Source organism: Amblyomma maculatum, chromosome 4, assembly GCF_055883805.1.
Source record: "Amblyomma maculatum isolate TAMU_Amacu chromosome 4, ASM5588380v1, whole genome shotgun sequence".
NCBI classification, from domain to species: Eukaryota; Metazoa; Arthropoda; class Arachnida; order Ixodida; family Ixodidae; genus Amblyomma; species Amblyomma maculatum.
In genome coordinates this window covers 71,263,945-71,284,632 of record NC_139347.1, presented here as the reverse complement: position 1 = coordinate 71,284,632, position 20,688 = coordinate 71,263,945, and the positions used below count along the sequence as shown (strand labels likewise).

Here is a 20,688-nt window from a genome sequence, read left to right as displayed (position 1 = left end):
GTTATTGAGGTAAGTACAACATCACCGGTGCTTTCAGGCAATGTTGCACGCCATTGAGTTAAGTAATCGTCATCGTTTGCACTGAAGCTCTAGCACCCGCTTTTCTATTCCTGGTTCTAAGAGAGGACTACCAAATGGTGGCAATTCATTTTAAATTGCTCAACAGAAGGCACTATGGACTACGTAGAAAATAAGTGAGTTACTGACCTGAATAAAGAAACCCGAAACTAGACCTGGTCAAGTGTTTTGGTACCTAGTTCGGCCTTGTAGTTTGCCTTCTTTGTGATGCCCATTGTAACCTCAGCACTGCGCCGCCCTCAAAATGGCCAGTAGTTAAAGCAAATGTGAGCTATTCTTTATCCTCACCCACCCTTGAATGGCGATGGCACGGCAAGGCGAAAAATTTACTGAATAAAAAGGTGCTTTCGTGAGCGCAGGAATTGAGCTTTCCTAACAGCTCTGTACGATGGACAACGGGCGCACTTTTGAATCACAGTTGAAAATGGCGATTAAAAAAAAAAGCGAAAGATGGGCAACACTCACCTCAAAATAAGGATAACGAGCGACCTTTGTGCGCCTACGGCGCGGGGCAGGCGGATCGAGAGAGAGAGAGAGAGAAAGAGAGTGAGCCCGGGACAGCTGTTGACTCGAAACGATTTGCTGGCGTCATACAGCTCACGATGCAGCGACGAGCCGCTGATTGCATCGCCATATCTCCGATCCGCATTTGAACACTTTATACTCTAAAAAATATTCCCGAACACAAGACGCGGTGTCCACTCGATAGCGAGAGAAGGGCATGTGCGCTGAAAATAGTCGTTACCGGGAGCCATTAGAGCGCCGTGGCCCGCTCCTAAAGCCACTGGGATTCCTCGTGGATCACAAAGGTTCACATTTCCGCGTCCAGGACGTTGAGAGGAAGCTGATCAACCTCGAACAAGGTTTGGCTATTAAACAGTGCGCAAGATGCGTTGTTAGTAAAGACTGTTCGGCGCAGCTTCAGGGGAGATGATGCACTGATCTCATCTGATACCGGACGCGGCCGTTTGTCTCCGCCGTTGCATGCCCAGAAGAGCGCCGGCCTAACGAGGGCTGTCTGAACGTCTTTACGCCCGCCCAGAATAATGCCTTTTCAAATCTTGAGCCCTCAACCAAACTGCATTTCCAAAATGAATTTGTTTTCTTATTTCACTACAATTTCGGTCGATTCATTGTCAATTAAGGTGAAAAGATGCTAGGTCTCATTCTTGCCGTCAGGAATACGTTGGGTAAATCTACACAACAAGAAAGAATCTGGGCATCTGGCCAGTGTTGTTGATCACAAATGAAGAAACAAAGCGTCCGAGTCTATTCGACGCAGAAAGTAGATCAAAAGGAGCTGTTTAATTTTCGATTAGAGGACATGAAACTAGAATTTGAACATTTATAAAAGGGCTACAGTACATAAGAAAATGCGCACTTCAAACGTATATGCACGTATAAGGACTCCAAAGTTGGATATAGTGAATTCACATGCACGTGCTGGTTTTTCCGACATGAACTGGGTTATTAAAAACGTGTTCTCTTCATTTCAATGTCTAGAAGCTTCAGCATGAAATGCAGAAAATGGAACCAAAAACCAAAAAGAAATTTAGTGCTGTTCTGTTGTAAAATATGACGGTATGATGCAGTAGAACAGTGAAAAATGAGAAAATTCGCACACGCTTCAAGCGAAAGTGCTAGCATTAGAGCTTGGTTTTGGTTTTGAAAAATAACGTGTAATGTGATGAAAAACACGGTTACTAAAACGATGAATTGATCTAAATGTTGCATTATCTCTGGAATAATGCATAATAAAGTATTTGCGGTAGGTACATTCAGTTGAGCAAGCCTGTTGGAAGCCGAAAAATGACATCGTTGGCACAAATGTGCCTACCGCACCTACAATTATTGAGCCAATTACTCATGCTCGAAGCAAGACAGGCCTTGCACAATAATCACTGCACTCTCACCGCGCTCTTTCTTAGCGCACGTCACCATGCCATTTTAGTTAGATCGTTTTATTTTCTTTTGTGTATTCAGCATGAAACTAGAATTTTAACCTCACTGACTTGCTTTTTAATGACAAGGCGATATTTGTCTTTAGGATGTGTTCAAGTGGGCATTGGTGATAAATTTTCTCAGGACTTTTGCGGCTGGTCTTCTTTCTTTTTTTGTTTCCGCTTGCGGCTAATTTTTCCCATTACCTCCCAGTTCCACAGAAATATATATCCTTTTTTACTAACGCCTCATCACCGCTTGAATGTTTTCGCGTCTAATAAAAAGATTTCTGTTTGTAAGTCGAAATTTACGAGACAAGCAAAAAAAAACTTGTAAAATAAATGCAGCTCGAATCCAAAGCGGGTCCAGTTTCAATGCGGCGCCCGGCTCTCACTTTATCTGTGTAAACGTCTAAGCGCGGTCCGCGTTCGGCCGTCCGCCGAGAAATTCGCGATGAGTAATGGTCGTTGCGACTCGGCGATGTTAAACAAACCCTTCAAAAGCTGGTCGATTGAGCAAGTAAAACACAGCGTTGCACATAGAAAGAAAGGGGTAAGAAATCTCTCTCCTTGGCTCCTCGAAAGACGTCTGGTGGAGCCGCCATGATGCTGCGTCCCTCGGCACGCTTTTTCATGTTTCAAAGAAGACGGCGGTGCAGACCTCCTGCGTGGCTTCTTGGGCCTCCTCGGGCAGAACTCGGTGGACGCGGATTTATGAGCCCGCGTTTAGAATTCATTTCCGGCGGCAATTTTGTTTATGGTTTCCAGCGTGAACCTTTTCTTCTCTTCACTTTAACGACGCCATTTAAAATTTGCGCCACATCCATCATCGGCTTCCCCTCTTTTCGCCTACTGTGCACCACGATTTCCTGCCCCGGCCCTCTATCAAGAAAGAAGGAGAGAAATATATTAATACAGCTGCGAAGGGGCGAAAAGTATAAAAAGAATTCCGCGGACAGTCGCTATTTATGTCGCCGCAAACTGGTGGTTACGTAAACAGAGATCACATCAGAAACATATTTCCAATAGCTGCATCCAGCTTGACGTGTGTGTTGCAATGTTTGAAGCCACCGGGAAAGCAATGAGAAGTTTTCAGTGCTTCCTTTATTTGTCATCTATTTTCAAGATAATTTTCGAAATCTTCAAACTGAGCTCAAGCTCGAAGCAGTGAGGTTCAGGCAGATAGTTTCTAAAACAAAGATCTTCGCAAAGTGAGACGGAGAGCTTAATATGTGAACCTTGCCTGCTGCGCAAGTTTGACTGTCAGGAGAGGTGGATTTGTGTTTGAGAGCAGAGAACTTCTCATGGTTGCTTTCACGAACAATATCTCGATTGGCTAGACTGAGAGGAAACGAGTGGAAATTCATAACACATCAAACTAAGCAAATAATTTTTTTTTATCTTTCCACCTGCACAAGTGGCCATCTTACAGCAGCTCTCTAAACCATCATAAAATTATCCAGATTATCTCCACTCATAAGCAGAGAATATAAATATTAGAAGTTGACTTAGAGAACGCTAAGTCAAGTACATCGCTATTTTATCTTGCTACATTATATTTATTTCGCAGTTTACAAGAATACAGAGCTCAACTGATATATCGTCGCTAAGGCTCCATTTCTAAGCATGCGACACATTGCGGTTGCTCTCTGCGAGAAACCAATTCCATCGCTATGTTGACACGCGCGTGTACACACACGAAGAATCGAAAAAGCCAGCAGGATGAAAAAGAAGGAGGTGAGTGGAGGGGAGATGTCAGATTCACCGTGACGACATTCAATAAGCCGGCGACGTGGCCAAAGCCGGGCTGCAATGGGCACGCGCCCGAGCAGACCGACTGCGTCAATATTGACGCCCCAAACTCGGAGACCGGCTTCGCCACCCAGAGGCGTTTACTTGCCCGTAGCAGAACGCGATTTCCAATCTATTCCTTCTTTCTTTAGCTGCTTGTTCGCTGCGCACTCCTTTCAAAACAACGCCAAAGTGGTTGCGGGCAGTTTGCTTTCTTCTTGCAGAGAACAGGCTTGACACAGTATGGAAAGAGTATACGTTCTTCTGAGAGAAGGGACATCTGCCACCATCGTCGACTCTCTCGCAACTTAGAATTGCTTCTCGGTATTGAAGAGCTCCTGCACAGCTCACGTCAAAGCCGGAGCCGAATCCTGACAGTTCAAGTTGCGCCATGGCATCTCCTGGTCTTGCTGCCAGCGCTACTGAAGGTCGCGGTGCAGCCTTAACAAGCACGAGGCCGCACCGTTACGGCAAGGCGATCCTGCAGAGTTGTCACCGTTAGTACGTCTCCCTCCCACGGACGGTCTCTCGCCCATAGCACATCGGCAATCCAATCTTAGCAGACAAATCATTCGCACTCTTCTCTTATCACCACTTTCATCTTTTGGCCATTTCCTGGGCCATGGGCTTCGGGTTGCTGTAACGCGAGTAAGCGGGTTGCTGCTTCGAGCATGACAGCAATGGAGGTACTTCCAACAGCAAACTAAAGAAGCATCGGGGGTGGAAAGGCAAGAATGAAGCTACTAGAGGGCTGTGTGTGGGGACACATAGAGGTCTCTTGTCCATCGATGAGGCTACTTCCTTGCTCGCCAGCGCTCCTCCGTTGTCTTCGTGTTGTCTGTCTCGAGGCAATCGTCTCAATTGTCTCTTGTCGACGAGGTCGCCAGCTCGAGAGACAGCTTTTGATTTGTGCCCCTCAAGGGAGCGCACAAGAGAGGGGGAACGGCGTGGTGCTGCGTTGTCATCGGTCCACGCGGCCGCCGGTCGTCTCTCTCCTCCGATCTTTCTTTCCGTCGCGCCGCTCGTTGAGTGGACGCGGGTCTCATGTTACTACTTAGCTTCGTGTATTGCTCGTTGGTAGTATCTTCTGGCGTTTTCATTTTAGGTCAAAGCAGTGTGGCTTTCGCTGCACGAGAGCATCCGGCATAAATAAAAGAAGACATTGAATGTAGCCGGGGCTGAATTTAGCTGAAAACTTTGTTCCCTATTCCTATGGCATAACTTTGAAAATATGGGCTTAAAGCATACCATTATTGCTGAAGTTTTCATACGGTATTACAAAAATGCTGAAGTGCTTAATTTGTTTTCAGTGCTAACAATATGGTGCGAGAAGCGAGTAGATTGAGCTCAGAAATGTTTAGGTACCCGCTGTTGTGAAAAATATCACCAAAGCAAAATTTCAAGATGCATTACTCAAGCACAGAACTTTTAATCTTAGAAATCTCATCATGATTTTTGCTCACGAGCACGTGGTTGACAATGTGCTCCTATTAGGTGCTCGAAAACTCTTCAGGTCATTGGCACCGAGCGAAGGGACGATATATTTTCTGAAGGCGTAGCGCTTGCTTCCTTTCGTTTCTTGCACACCGGTGATTTGTTTGTTCAAGTGTGCAAGCCGAAGTTCGCTTCATTACGCATCACGTGAGATACGCATTCTATTAGGCAAAGAAAAGGGCCAGGAGAGATTTCATTTTTAACAGTCGCTTTTGTTTAAGAAACTATTTGAGACTTTGGGAGTGGTTTAGTCATAGCAACCCATTCTAATGCCAGATTCAGTCTTGCAGATTAGATCTGTCATTTACCAAAAATGACAGCAGAAAAAGAAGGTAAAAAAATAAAAGGTGTCCAAACTAGACAAAAATATGTATAGATGGAGGGAAGCCTTATCGCAAAACGAAAATAATAAAAGATACAAGCTTTATTCAGATGAGGAAATGTTCACTAGACAGGTGTTTTTTGCTACCCTGTTTAACGCTATAATTTTAAAGGCTGAGTTTTCCGGAAATTCCTGCGCCGCCAATGTTGATGTCGTAAACTAAAAGATTCAGGGATTGACTGGTGTCGTGGCGGTGTGTTGATTGGTCGGCGAGTATTTTGACGTCATGAGACCACGTCAAATGCCAAATTGGAAAGTGCTACCAACTCGAGCCCCTCCTTCAAGATGGGAATATTGCACCTCAATCTGAGCCGGAACCCTTGGATCACGGATGACGCAAGTTCACCGCTGCAGCAACAATCCTGCAGTTTGGTCAAATTAATTAATTTGATTCGTCCAACTATCTCTTGGCAGCCCAGGCAGAAGTGAGTACATGAAAAACAGTTTGGACTACATATAAAAATAAACAAGGAAAAAATGTCAGTGATAGGTAGCCAAACCACGATAAATTCAACGGATACACATACAATAGAAGCACAGCACACCAATGCAACAAGCATACAAAGCAAAGGAACTGACGACGGCACAAATAATAACGCGCATCATTACAAATATTTCACAGAAGATGCAAAGGATTCGACTGAGGTAGTAATTCCTAACCACAATAATTTTATTAGCCTTGCCTCTTGTTTTTCTTGATCTATTAAAGTTAAAGCATGTGTCGGGTGTCATTTTGTTTGGTTATTCACAATATTTAAGAAACAGTTTGTAAGCGGTGTAGGTTTCGCTAGTATTCGAGCATTGAGAGACCGGGTCGTATACTGAGATCAGAGACAAATCCTCGTCTACTTTAAACGTTATGAATAAATCTAATTGGGAATCTATATATATGTCATGTGATGTTCCACATAATGTGGCGTCTTATGACTATTTGTTAAGGAATCTATGTTTGATAAAACAGGCACAAAATAATGGACGAAGGGTTAGGTCAATGGCAGTGTGCATTTCCGCCAACATGATTCGCTAGAAGCGCAGACGGGGGTCACTAAGCGTGTCGCGGAACTAAAATGTCCTTATAATTTTTCCAGTGTCCCCTGTACAGGTAACACGCACTGTGGTGTCAGCAAGTAAGCAATATGCATTTTCGTTCACCCTTCGTCCTTATGGAATTAATGTTACCTGTCGCAAAGTAGACATTTTGAATGCCAGGCGAGTGATCTAGCGCAACTTCGCAGAGATTAAGCAGTTTTTAGATCGAACGTTCGCTGTTATGGTATACATTTTTTTTTTTAAATAATGAAGCCGTTCGTGAATTGCCGTGTCCCACATGGTGACAAAAAAATCTGGAACAAATCACTATCTCCGATTTCAATGATAGAGCTCAGCGAAAAATATTACAAAATACTAAACAAAACGAAAAAACTTCCGATAGTACAAACGCATTGCAAGATGACCGCTTCAGAGGCAAATTTTCAGTCTCAAACTACAAGAATCATGAAAAAGGTTTCAAAGTTGCTAGCGCGCGTTCTCTTACATCTTTGAAGTTATACCCTTGTTTCTATTTTTTTTTTTTTTTTTTTTTTTTTTTTTTTTTTTTGTCGTTGCTTTTGTCGTTAATCTAAGTGTGCTTCGCTACTATGAGAGTAACTATGTGGCGAAGCCTTACCGGGTGGAATTATGCGCTTTGCTAGCCGTGCAGACACGGTGTTTGTGTTACCAGTGTTATAGACGTTATAAATAAAAACTTCTAAATACCTTACGCGTTACTCTAATGGAAAAGGGATGAGTTACCACCCTGCTTTACCTTAAAAAAAATATAACGCGTTACCGTTACCGCAGCATAAAAATGTAGCGCAGGTTACTTCGCCGTTACTCCATGGCCATAAATTTTAATCAGTGTATCTTCGCTGCAACTCAAGATAACTATTTTATGAAGTTGATATTACGCATAAAACTTCTAGCCCTAAATAATTATTTTACACGAAATCTTGATTTAACAAGAAAATTTTGCTGCAGTAGCTTAGCAAAGTTATATTGGCATAACGGTGCCTGTAGCGTAACACGTGATGACTTCTAACTCTGTGGTACATGGGGAAACCACTTCCTGAATGGGATATTAAACATAAAATATTCCTTCATCATCAATCATAACTTCACAAAGCAAAATATCGTTGAACTCTCAAGAAAGGTACAGTGCTTCTGCATAATGTGATGTTTCAAAATACTCGTCATGCTTCTACTAACAAAATAGACGCGCAAAGTGTGTAGCAGTAAAGACAAGCTTAAATCGCACAGTTCCGAAAGAAATATATTTTCGCTCATAATCGTTTCTTTTTTGTTTTTTTTTCACTTGAACCTGTGTAATTACCACAAAAAAATTCGCGTTTTTATGTCAAGGTGTTCAAGGTCAGCCTCGTCCGCTCAGGAATTGAATAACCAGAAATGTAGCCGCGATTGGAGATAGAAATTGGCACAAAATTTATTTTGAAAACAAAGCTGACAAACAGCGCTATACTATAGCAGCAAAAGCTTCTTTATGAAACAACTTCCTGTTGAATTTAAGCAACAGGAAAGAGTGGAAATGTGTTCTCGTGCAGGTGTTTCGTGCTTTATGGGTATTCTGTCCCTCTCTTTTTGTTGCGTGTGTTGTCAAGGGCAGGAGTTTTCTTGCGTGCATTGGAACCGCAACAAGGGTCATCGAGAGCACCTGTACATTTTGTTTATTTGCTACATATCTTTAAGTATCCCGCGCTTATTTTTTTAACAAGGGGGGGGGGGGGAGACTACAGTTGGAATAACAAGTAACTAGCAATGTGACACCTCACGTTACCGAACAATGTTAGCGTAGGTATACGCTGTCCATTAAAGTTCAGAAATGGTAACGAGTACGTTACTAAATTACCGAAAACAGTCATTCGTTACCGGTAACGCCGTTGCTTATGAGGCGTTACCGCCAACACTGCGTATTACACACAAGAAGACCAGTGGCTCCCGCGCTCCACTGCAGCGATAATACGCTCAGCCGTGCAAAGTTTAATTAAGGTTAAGTGGTAGGCGCGCCATCAAAGATAGTGTGTTGTTCTCTGCAACGTGTCCTTACTGTCTAATCAAATTTAGTCATCTCTATTTTAAGTCGTATATTTAAAATATTCAAAATCTTCTATACAGATAACCTCCGAATGTCGCTGAACGCCCTTTTTGTCAACAATATTTGCCATCGATACTGCTGAACCAAGTCTTTCTGCTTCCACATTCCGAGTGAAAAACTAGTCTGCTCAAAAAAAACATCACAAAAGACAGCACATATCTGAAAAACGAGACCTACATGGCACCCCACGAATATCACACAGGGCGCTCTATATCCCTCATCACTTACCGCACAAAAGAGACGTGGGAGGAGGGCGCAGGCACAATGGCCATTCAGCGATCATTTGGGGCGTCGTGTACGGCTGTATCCATTACGAGCGCATCTCCCCCTCTTGGCCAACACGCAAAAGCTACTCTGTACCGCAGTCTCAGGAGAATAGAGACCGGCGAAGCCCCCTTCCCGGTGGGGTTGAACCATTGAAGACGGCGCTTATAAGCAGACGGCATTTCTCTCGCTTGGCGAGCAAGACGGCATTATGCCGCCACGATGTGCCCCCCGACGAGAGCGCGGGAACGTCCGCCCTCACGTATTTCGCGCAAGCTTTCAGCGAAGGGACGCCAAGAAAGCCGCCATCGGCGTCGCTGCGCGTTATTGATGTCCGCCAACCGCTCTAAAGAAGCCGAACGCCCCCCATTGGCCCCAGCCTTCCGGCTTCGCCGAATGAATATCGTCATCGTCCTGGCCACGGCCGGTCCCGCAGTCGTCGAGAGAGAAGACGGGAAACCGGCGACGGGGTCTCGTTTGGAGCTGCTTTCTTCGGCCCGATGTTTATACGGGCCACCGAAGCATCGTGGCTGGAAAAGACATGCGACTTGCAGAGTGCGCGCTGCCCGCCGGGCCGACGAGCCGTCTCGGTGCTAAATGGGCCGAACAGTGTACACGGAGAGAGCGCCCCTCTTCTCTCCTTCCCAGTGTTCCTCTTCTGTTTTCCTTCTCCGACTTTTCCTTCAACGGCGCTTATCTTCTTCCGTCTTTGCGCCACGCTAGTATGGGATCTTCTTTTGCGGCGGGAATGTCAATGCGAATGCGATGAAGTGATGTCCGGTGGCCAGTGGACCGGACGGCAGTTCCTCTCTCGGTTGCCGCGCTGAAGCGGGACGCAGCGTGGATCAGTCCTAGCTTCTCCCTTCCTGTCTTCCTTCGCTGGACGGGTACTTCATAAAAGATGATGCCGGGAGATGCGCATTGGACCCAGTCGTTTATTGTGGCTTCCGCTCCCGTCGTTAATGCATACCAGCCGGTCGGCACTCACCGAAATTGCGACGATCGGAAATGGGGAAGAGACCTAAGCAGCGAATCAGAAGTTTCAACATCATTGCAACTTTCCCAGCAGCTGGTAGTTCTCTTCCTGCTATAAAGTGCACTCAGGCCTACAAAACGTAGTCGGCGAATGTAAATTCCAATGATTGGCAGCTTTTACTGTTTAATTCACGCGACGTGTTTCCTACAAACGGTATCAAACTTACCTTCCTCTAAACAGGAAGAGACGGCGGGAAACAGGCGAATGTTTCTTTTCCCCTATTTTCGCAACACGAGCAACCACACGCTAAAATACAGCAAAAAAAAAAAATATTCCTAACTCTAGCCAAGTGAAACGTGGGCAGAGAAAACTACGAAGCGAACGAAAAATGCTTTGTTCTTTGTCTATAGATGGCTGGCTTCAAACTCGCATTTCTCACCAATTTTTATGTACAGAGACCTGCGTATTACAAACACTGATCGGGAATCTGCGAGAAGTATTTGTGCGTGTATCGATCGATCGATGCATCCCTAAAAGCGAGCTTGGGGCGGCGTGAAAAATCGAACCACCGGTGGCCTGGTACCCGGTGTCATGCTGTGCTGCTAGAAGCCAGACCATGGGAGTCGATGCTCGCGGCCGCACCAGCAGCAGCGCCCGGAGCCGCACCGGGAAAATGACCGAGTACCGAAACTCGCGTGCCGGCGTCGGCAAATAATTCAACCTTATTCCGAGCCACCCTCCTCCTGCCTACTCCTCCCCTTCATCCCGACGACCGTCCCCCGCCTGCTGCTCTGGGTTGCGTTTCGTGGAATCCGGCCTTATTGGCAGCGACGTGACCGAGAATCTCCGCCAAAGGAGCAAGAGCAGCCCGGTTGATTTGGGTGACGGCTGGGTGTAATTAGTTTCATTTTCCCTGACTCTTTTTACTCTCTTTCTTTATGCTATTGCTTTTTCATCCTGTTTACATTCCTCGCACGGTTCCCCTTCCATTCCATCGCGCAGGAGATCGGCTCCAGACGAAGTTCCAACAAAGCGCACGCGTTGGATAAGATCCCGATCTGGTCGTCTGATTGTTCGCTGTCGGCATATCAGATGAGAAGTGTTTTATTTTATTTTTTTAATGAAAACTGCAAAATACCGTGATTTTACGTTTTGCTGTCCTGGTCTTAAGCGCCAAGACAAATGTGTAGACACGATAGAGCTTGAAATCAAGTATTTGTATTCGAATTTTTATCCTTACTACGCTTGTGTCTACCGCTCCGCGCTGCCGAATTAGAAGATGAAGAAGAAAAGAAATCATGTGAAAGAAAGGGCATGCCCACAATTTCTGCAACTGCAGTGGCCGCCATCTGAAATGTTTCTTTGATTAATTCAGGGTGATGCATCATAGTCCCTTAAAGCTGTAACTTATTGGTTTTATACGCTGTATAAAGTGTGGGTGTTACTGAAAACAGGACAGATTTGTAATAAATCATGCGCAATAAACAAGCTTGAATCATTGAAAATGATTCATTATATACGTGAAATGCATAGAAACCTTCATGGTACCTCATAATTTATATACAACAAAGAAATTACTCATTAGCATAAAGTCAAGCGCAGTCATGCAGCTGGGAAGAAAATCTATACCTGTATCACAGAAACTTCATTGCTACAGAAAATTTAATTCTCTCCTGAGATGTGAACCCTGGACTGCACCTTGGCACTCGCTCTACTGATTAAGCAAGTAGAAAGAAAATCTCGAAATGGGGAATGATGTTGTTTTAACATTTAGAAAACTCGGTCAAGGTGGCGTAGGTACGTACTGAGGAAGCAATTATTTAACATTAGGTGAAACAAACGCTGTGAGAAATACCACCCGCAAGCCCAAACGTTGCCTTTCTAGAGGCTGCGCTATACGCTCGCTCCAACCCAGAGCCGTAAAACGCATCAGACGGAACACTAAGAAACGCTCTCAGAATTAGGCCTTAACACTTGCTTCACGGAGGTTGCTTCGAAAGGAGCAGAACAGCCAAGCGCGCGACGATCACTCTCCCGCAGCATGACAGATTCGTATGGCTGTTCCTTTTCCCAATTTGCGCTCAGCTTCGTCGGCGTTGCTGTAACAAAACATCGAGGCTCGCGCGATGTTTTTACAGGTCAGGAAGACAGTACATCCATTGGTGGAATACCAGTGTCCACAGAGTGTGTTTTAGGACTTGCAATGTAGCTCATTTTGCCTCTCAAAATCTGCGTGGTCTTGCGCTCGATCGAAATATCGCCTAAATAGTTGGAAATGTCAGGAATGCTGCCATAACGCGTCTACCCTCCCTCCTTTCTTGGCTGTGAAAAAGCAAACCTTTTGATTTGTGACAACGATGAAATAGGCTGAAGCAAGTGCCATGCCTCATGCTTCTATTGTTCGCTTAGCGTTGGGCTGGTGCCGTTCTACAAATCCGTGAAGTTACCGTCTCGCTACACGAATTACTCACCGGACTTAAAGACTTTCTCGTCGAGGCATGCGACGTCAGCTTCTTCGTCGAGATGCTGGTATTCGTCGCTAATCCTCGTCCCTGAGGCCTCGCTTTGGCATTCCCGAAAATGGACAAGACATCAGATAACAATAATAGCATAGCCGATCGATGGCTTCAGCGCTAAGACTTGTCGCTATGTTCAATCTCAGCGATGGAGGTGGTGTTCTCCTGTAATATCAAGCGTCTTAGTCATGCTGAGCTGTAACAGTGTGAGACTTTAGTCATAGCGACAATAACTTACTTCATGAATATGTCGAACAAACTTCACTACATGTCAAAGTGTTCGTTTCAAGCATCATATTGTTACAGGACATTCACGAACGAAGAGTCTCTCTTAAAAGTCAGGAGCACCTCAGAGACACATGTGCAAAATCACACAACTTCAGCGTCTTCTTTATTCCCCCCAGCATCCAAAACATCGTCGTCTTGTCACATCTTCGACTACACTCATAACAAAATTGCGGGAGCACATCTACCAGTTCCGAAACACTCTTAGGTGCCTGATGCCATGAAAGAGGACTTTCGATGGGCACATGTTATACGTAGTAATGTCAAAGGCCGTCGATAGCTCAAACCTTGACCGAAATGTTGCTACTGACACTCTCTTCCTTGATTCCGAAAAAGCTTTCGATAAAGTACCGCATAAAACAGTGCTACTAAAGCTATAATGCCTATATCTTAACCCGTTAGTATTGGAATGGCTGTCAGAGAGCGATTTCTCTATGCTAACAATTGTTCTTTTCGTAGCCAGTCATTTCAGGTGTTCCCCAAAGTACAGTCCTGTGATCCTTGCTTTTCCTGAGATACATTAACGATCTTCCTTCCAATATTTCCTCTACTATCTAATTTGCTGACGGTTGTGTAATTTACCGCCCAATCACTAACAGTACTGAAATTGGCATTCTTCAACAAGATCTTAACCAAATCGAAGCGTGGTGCAAACGTTGGCTAATCTCTCCTAATATTTCCAAAACATGTTTGATTTCGTTCCATCGTCGGCAGATGCATACTCCTTCTAAATACGCTCTTTTTGCTTCTGAAGTGTCGTCCATCTCTTTCTATGAGTACTTGGGTATTACTGTAACGCAAAGCCTAACATGGTCGCTTCATGTCGTCAACATCGCTAACGAGGCTAATCGTACCCTTGGTTTCATACGGCGAAATCTACGTTTTGCCACCCCATCCATCAAATCATTAGCATACCTAACTTTTATCCGTCCTAAACTAGAATATACTTCAGCAATATGGGATCCTCACCACTCCAACCTCTCTTTACCCTTAGAAAAATACAAAATCGTGCTATCTGTTTCATTTATTTTGATTATTCATACTACACTAGTGTGTCTGCTTCAAAATCTAGAGCCAATTTGCCTAGCCTTGAAACCCTACGGAAAAAATCTCGATTGTGCCTCTTTCATATGTTTATCATTCATCTTTAGGAGAATCAGTCATATCACCTGCTTATCGCCCCTCTCAAGCCGTATTAATCACCATAAGACCGCCTAAGCCCCCTCCGCAAGAAGCACGAACTACCGCTCATTCTCGATCTTTTTTCGCCACGTCATCCCGGGAATGGAATGATATACCATACGACGCCGTGCATCATATCAACGCCATCCATTTTAAGAACGCCATCAAGACCATTGTTGTTTAACTCTCATGCCCATCCCTGATGTAATGGCCCATACCAGGTGCCTTTGAGGCATCAAATAAAAATATAAACTGAGCACAGCGCGATAAATCTGGATATTTCTCGATTTAGCAGTATACTTTTGGTAAAGTATCGTACCAAAGCCTGCTACTATAATACTCAGTTGTGTAATTCACATTATTTATAATTCATTATAATATTTTCGAATTCGGGCTGTTAGACTCATTCATGTCTCATAAACACATACGTCATGGCCTAATTTTGAAACGAAATCCAGCTTAATAAAGCTTTCTTTTTTTTTTTTTGTCGACATCGCTTTCCAGCATTCCACTGTAACACAAAATTGTCAAGTTCTACGTATCTTCCCTTAATCCAGCTGCATACTTTACAAAAGGCGCAAGCAATTATCATCTTCGCCCTCTCTGTGTCTGTCTGTCTCCCTCCCTTTCTTCCTCCCGCCCCGCCGAGGTGGCGCAGTGGTTACGGCGCTCGACTACTGTGCCCAAGGACGCCGGATCGAATCCCAGCCTCGTCGGCCGCTTTTCGATGGAGACAAAAAGCAAGGCGCCCGTGTGCTGCGCGATGTGAGTGTACGGTAAAGACCCCCAGGTGGTCAAAATTTCCGGAGTCCTTCACTACGGCGTCTCTCATAGCCTGAGTCACTTTGGGGCGTTAAACATCGCACAGCACACGGGCGCCTTGCCTTTCGCCTCCATTGAAGAGCAAGGCGCCCGTGTGCTGTGCGATGTCAGTGCACGGTAAAGAGCCCCAGGTGGTCGGTCGAAATTTTCGGAGTCCTCCACTACGGCGTCTCTCATAGCCCGAGTCGCTTTGGGACGTTAAACCGCGCAAACCAAACCAAATCTTTATTCCTCCCTGACGCTCTTTCTCGCTCTGTACCTGGGAGCGATCGTTTTTGTATGAATCGTCTTTAAATAAATCATTGATCATGAACCCCATGGGACACGGCCTGCCTTCCGACTCTCAGAAGATCACAACATTCGCCCTTAAATGTTAATCCGCCCCTCTATCTGTCCATCTCATGATGGACAAATAGAGGGGTGGCTCTCTAGCCACATTCACAAAGAATGTGGCTAGATGATTAGAGAAGTACTACCAGTTGTCAGCCGAAGTTCTGTTAAAGAAACGCGCCGTAACTTCCCTCGGGCGTCCCATTTGTTCGGTGCCGCACTGGCTGATAATTTCCGATGGAGTCTTCTCTCTGTTTATTGGGAGGACAGGAAACGCTGGAGGCTCAGATCGAGGCAAAGGGGAGGGGGGGGGGGGGGGGGTACCTCCGAAGCCCACCTCAGAGCAGCCATCATGACCATTAGTGCTTCCAGTTGACCTGACGCTCCTTTCACTATGAGTGCGAACTCACGCTCCCGATCTCCACGACCTGACGCAGAGCCGTAGAGAGGCACGACCATTAAACTTGTTTCCTCCGTTGAGATAACTTAAGTCACTGTTCCTAATTGGGTTTCTAGCCATCCGCAGGCAACCGCACAGCGTCAGTCTCATGTGCAACGCTGACCGACTAGCAGTGACTCTATCTCTGTCACTTTCATCGTGCCTGGCACCGCGATCCAACGCATCCAGCATAGTACTGAAAAAAAAAAAAAAATGAAACATTTACTGGTACGATACTCGCATATTGGCGTATCAAAACGATGGGGAATCGATAAGCACAGTGGAGTGGCGTAGAGTAATTTTTTGATTCGCTTGATTGGCACCCAACAAAACAAAAACTGAACAAATTGACGACGGCAGTAGCAACAAGCTTGCTCGGCGGTCGTTGAAGAACAAAACCACAGCCACTCGCGGCTGCGTGTGGTTTTACGTATTGCTGCCCTCACTACTTTATCGATTTTCCGGCTTCCAGGAACCCAGGTTCGGGCAATTTTGAACAAGTAGTCCCTGCATTAGAAACATCGCTTTAGGTGTCTGTTCCAGCTAGGCAGTGAAAATGGTAAAGATCAATTTCAACTTCCCCGCTACTATATTGCGGTCAGTGCCTAGACTACCTAAATACTCGTATTTTTGAAACATAAAAACGGCGCGAATGGGATAAGGACAAGAAGGAACTTAAGCCAAAAGTACTGGCGCAAACTATCAACTCAGGTTAATTGCACCACACTCTGCATTTATACGTAGCACTCAGCCGTGTTACGCTAGCCAAACACAATTAAGGAAAGCACGCAACAACAAAACCTATCGACCACAATCAGAATGCAGATTCAGAACTAAGTGACCGGCAGAAAAAATATTTCAGTACAATAAACCCGTCGCTTAAAAAACAAAACATTCAAAAAGAACCTAACTTGAACGCTTCCTCACGAAGCAGAAGCGCGCGTATCAAAAGAAAACACCTCACACAGTTTTCCTTAATTTCTTGGCTTTCTTGCGTGAACAAAACAAGCGGCAGCGAAAAACTAAAATGGCCACTAAAAACGGAGAAAAAAGGTGCACATGAAACTATATTCTTTGTATAACAAAACAAGCGACAATGGAAAACAAAATTACTAATAGGAATTCAGAACAAAGGAGCAAAGAAACTTTAACAGCTTGGTGTTGCAATAAGCCTGAGGTAATAGTTGGCGCCAGTTTATTGCAATAGGACTAGCGTCAACTATCAGCTCTGGTTTATTGATTCACCAAGTTTCTACTTTCCTTCTTGTCCTTGTCTCATTCGCCCTTGTCCCATTCCCTGTTTCAAACATGGCTACAAACCAACTAGCGCAAGCCAAATTACTTCTAGACTCGTATTTTTACACCCAAAACCGCATTGCCTTCTTTATTTAACCGGAGAAAAATTTAGAAGCTTTCACTTAGGAACAGAATAACTTAATAAAGCTAATACTGTTGACTCTCCATGAGCTGTAATAGTTCTATAGCTGCTGCTTTCAGCGACGACTTTTCGAATGCCTATCTTTGCTTTTGATTGAGTCACTGCAATTTAGGCTAGATTTGAAACAGCTAATCTTATCGATCAAAAAGGTGTACGTATATTGGGTATCACGAGAGCTGAAATCTGAGCTAAAATAATCAGTTAAGCATCCCGCGAATAATGACGCTGCAAACTGGGTGCGGGTGGTTTTCTAACAGAGGATATTGTTATACATGTCTTTCCTGGAAGCGAGAATCCAAAACAGAAATCAAGGCTCACATACATTTAGCGCATTAGGTGCATCTCTTTAATGCGTGTTATTTAGAAGCCGCGTCGTGAAAAAAAAATGATAATAATATTTGGGAAAAAATTCGTTTTCTGGCATAATTTTACCTGCACAATACATACGCATATTCCGCCTACCCAAGTTGGCAGCGGTCAAAGTATAGATTTAGAAATATCTATAGCAGAGACGAGATGAGACACTAGAAGCTTTCTGTACGGAGGAAACAACGCCGACAATGTGATTTAAGAAATAACACTGTGAAATTGCTAAGGACTAATAACTGCTAAGAATGACTTAGCAAACTCGAAAATCGTGAGCATGAATGAAGTTTACCAAGAATGACTTAAAGTAACCCCAGATGGTCGATATTTCCGGAGTCCTCTACTACGGCGTCTCGCATAGCCTGAGTTACATTGGGACATTAAAACCCACAAACCAAACCCAACCAAGAATGACTTAAAGTGAGGTGCAAAGGTTGTCAGCGTTGTCAACAGTTTACAGCCGCGTTGAGCGAATATTATTTTAAGCAGAAAAAATATACTTGCAAATAATATAAAACAAAATTGAGCAGAACATAAATGTACAAAATGAGCAATAAAAGGAAAGGAGAAGGTCTAACATTAATGCGTTTTTTGTTAGTAATCATTCACGGTAGCGTGATCTTTTTTTCTAACGTTGTTTTATATCGAGAAATAGTGCTCCGTCGTTAGGTAGCAGTGAGTTTGGAAGCACAAGACAAAAGATGCAAATGGCTCCCTAGCAGTAAAAGTAGTTCTCTAGTGATATTAGAGAATTCTAGTGTTTTCTTACTGCGGTAGCAGAATTAAGGAAATTTACGTTAGCCAGCCCCAAGCAACTTTTCTCAAGGGGAGTTATAGCATACCGTAATGGTTCTGAAACCATTAAACACGGTCTATTTTGCATGAAGGCAAAATGCCCTTCAGTAACGTTTTGTACTGCTGCTAATTTGCAACAAGCTGTTGCATAGGAACGTCTTATAAAACCAATTAAGGCAATAAACCTTAATTCTGCAAACAAAATATCCGCTCAACTTCTCGGAAACTAAATTATTGTGCTATAAGAAAAGTAAACCTAGAGGCGACTTCTAAATAAAGCCAAATAAAGTACTAACCTTTTATGTGAAGCATAATTTCATTCGGATGACAAGCACTGCTAGAAAAAAGTTGGTGAATGCATTGTAGATACCCATTTAGATTGCTGAAATAAGTAAAACACCGTTATAAAACTCAATAATAATTCTATTTTGTTCTCATAAATGGTGAACAGAAGCATACCACATTAAAAAAGAGGGGGGGGGGGGGGGGAGCGAAGGGACAGAACCGAAATTATTTCTCCGAACTGTGCAAAACTGCTGCCAAAACTTGGTGAAAACAAGGTTAGCCATACCGAAAGGCAGCACCACAAGTGGCTATCCGTAAAAGTGTCAAACAGGGCCACGTATATTTTTATTACGCTGAAGAGAGCCGCAGCGCTAACTTTGGAAATTTGCATGGCTACGCTAACGCAATTTCTTCGTTAAAGTTCTGCGCATGCGCAGTTCGTACGCGTTATTCCTATAAACATGCAATCATGCAAAGGCCTCTGTACTAAACCTCTACTGCTTCACTTGCAGATTTCTTGCTCTTGCACTTTTCAAGCACACCTATTTGCAGCACGCTTGTATTAGGGCGCGTCCATGCAATAAAACACAATCGCTTCGTCCTTTTTATAACACTGATTTTTGTTTTCAGTTGCTAATCTACGAAATACAGAAATATTTTTTAATCATTTAAATCATCCTCATAAGTACTTACTTCACACAGAACACTCGAATCGAACTGCTAACTTCAGTACCTGGGAAAATAATAGTTACACATCAGTTCTTGCAGATGTGGAAACCAGACGTTTGTAAGTGACACTTTTCGGGGTTCGTTTTCTCTAAGGGCGCTGCGGCTGCCGTTGAACGGCAAAGCGAAAAGATGTTGACCAAAAATACTGAATTAGAATGAAAAGCTGGTATGTTCCACCACAGCAATTTTCGCGGAAGAGTGGTCGGCAAAAATGCGCCAAAATTTTCTTATTTTATACATCATTCCATGGACATTACGTGTACCAGCTTCTTACCAACGACTTTGAAAGGGAAGCTCATACGATATGCTGCCTTAACTTTTTCTTGCTTTCCATCATATCTTGGTCTATTTCTTTAAAAACACGTATAAATTGATAAATTTGATAAATTTTGATAAATTGATCAGTGGATCAATTTTTTTCTCTGTCTGTTGTCCCTTTCGCAGTATGCCACCAGATGAGCCGTGGCATCATCACCGTTGTGGCGCCCAACGTGGGCTCCTCGTACGAGACGCTGGTGTCGCTATCCAACACTTTCCACATGCCCTTCGTGAGCACCTCTTTTCCTGAGCTGGCCTCGTACCGGCCGGCCTCCTTCGGGGTCTCGCTCAAGCCCAACTACATACCGGCCATACTGGACGTCATCAGTCACTACAACTGGTCCTTCATCATCTACCTCTATGACTCGGACGACGGTCAGTTACGCACCGCAACCTTTCACTCTCTTTCTTTTTCGATATCTGTTTCTGTGTTTCCTTGTCGGCAGCACATTCTGCCTTGAATATGCTTTTTTTACATTACTGCATCGACTTACGTACTTTCTGCATGGCTTCAGACTTTCATGTAAAACACCAACTATAATGGAATCTTGAAGAAGAGGGATCTACGGTGTCCGGTATGGTCTGTAGTGTAGTGTTCCGTGAAGATGGAATATATAAACCAAGGAGACACGTCACAATAACCATTTTTAAACATTTTTCTCATGCAGGGAGCAGGAAACGATTCGATGAAAAAGCATTAGGAATAAAATGGCTACTTTATTATAGTATAGCACAATACATGATAATTGCGCTAAAACTTATGAAGGCTAGCAGTTAACCTCTCTACGGCAGTAACTATCAGAGATTTGTTTATTTTTTAGTTTAAATAAGTAGAACCAAAACTTTGACTGTTTTTATTTAGGTAAAAAGACTTAATAGGACAAGTTCCCGTCATTTGTTTGAAAGAAAGAAGTGAAATTAAATATTCCATCTCCATTTGTACGTGCACTATGAAAATAGTGGCCCTTAATCGTACAATCTTCTAGTTATCGAGTCCGTTATTTGGCAGTGACTTGCCTTTGCGGTACGTCAAATCTCCTCCATGTGACTTGGTTCTAAATGAAAAAATATATATATATATATATATATATATATATATATATATATATA

At 43.8% G+C, this 20,688-nt stretch overlaps 1 protein-coding gene across 1 annotated transcript in view; it reads left to right on the top strand.

The window, feature by feature from the left end:
* Positions 1-20,688, top strand: part of LOC146191366 (glutamate receptor 1-like) — a 197,719-nt gene that overhangs the window by 77,159 nt on the left and 99,872 nt on the right. Inside the window, exon 3 of the mRNA XM_084601923.1 lies at positions 19,705-19,953. Within this exon, the coding sequence (XP_084458049.1) occupies positions 19,705-19,953 (249 nt within the window). The remainder of the gene's footprint in view (positions 1-19,704; positions 19,954-20,688) is intronic.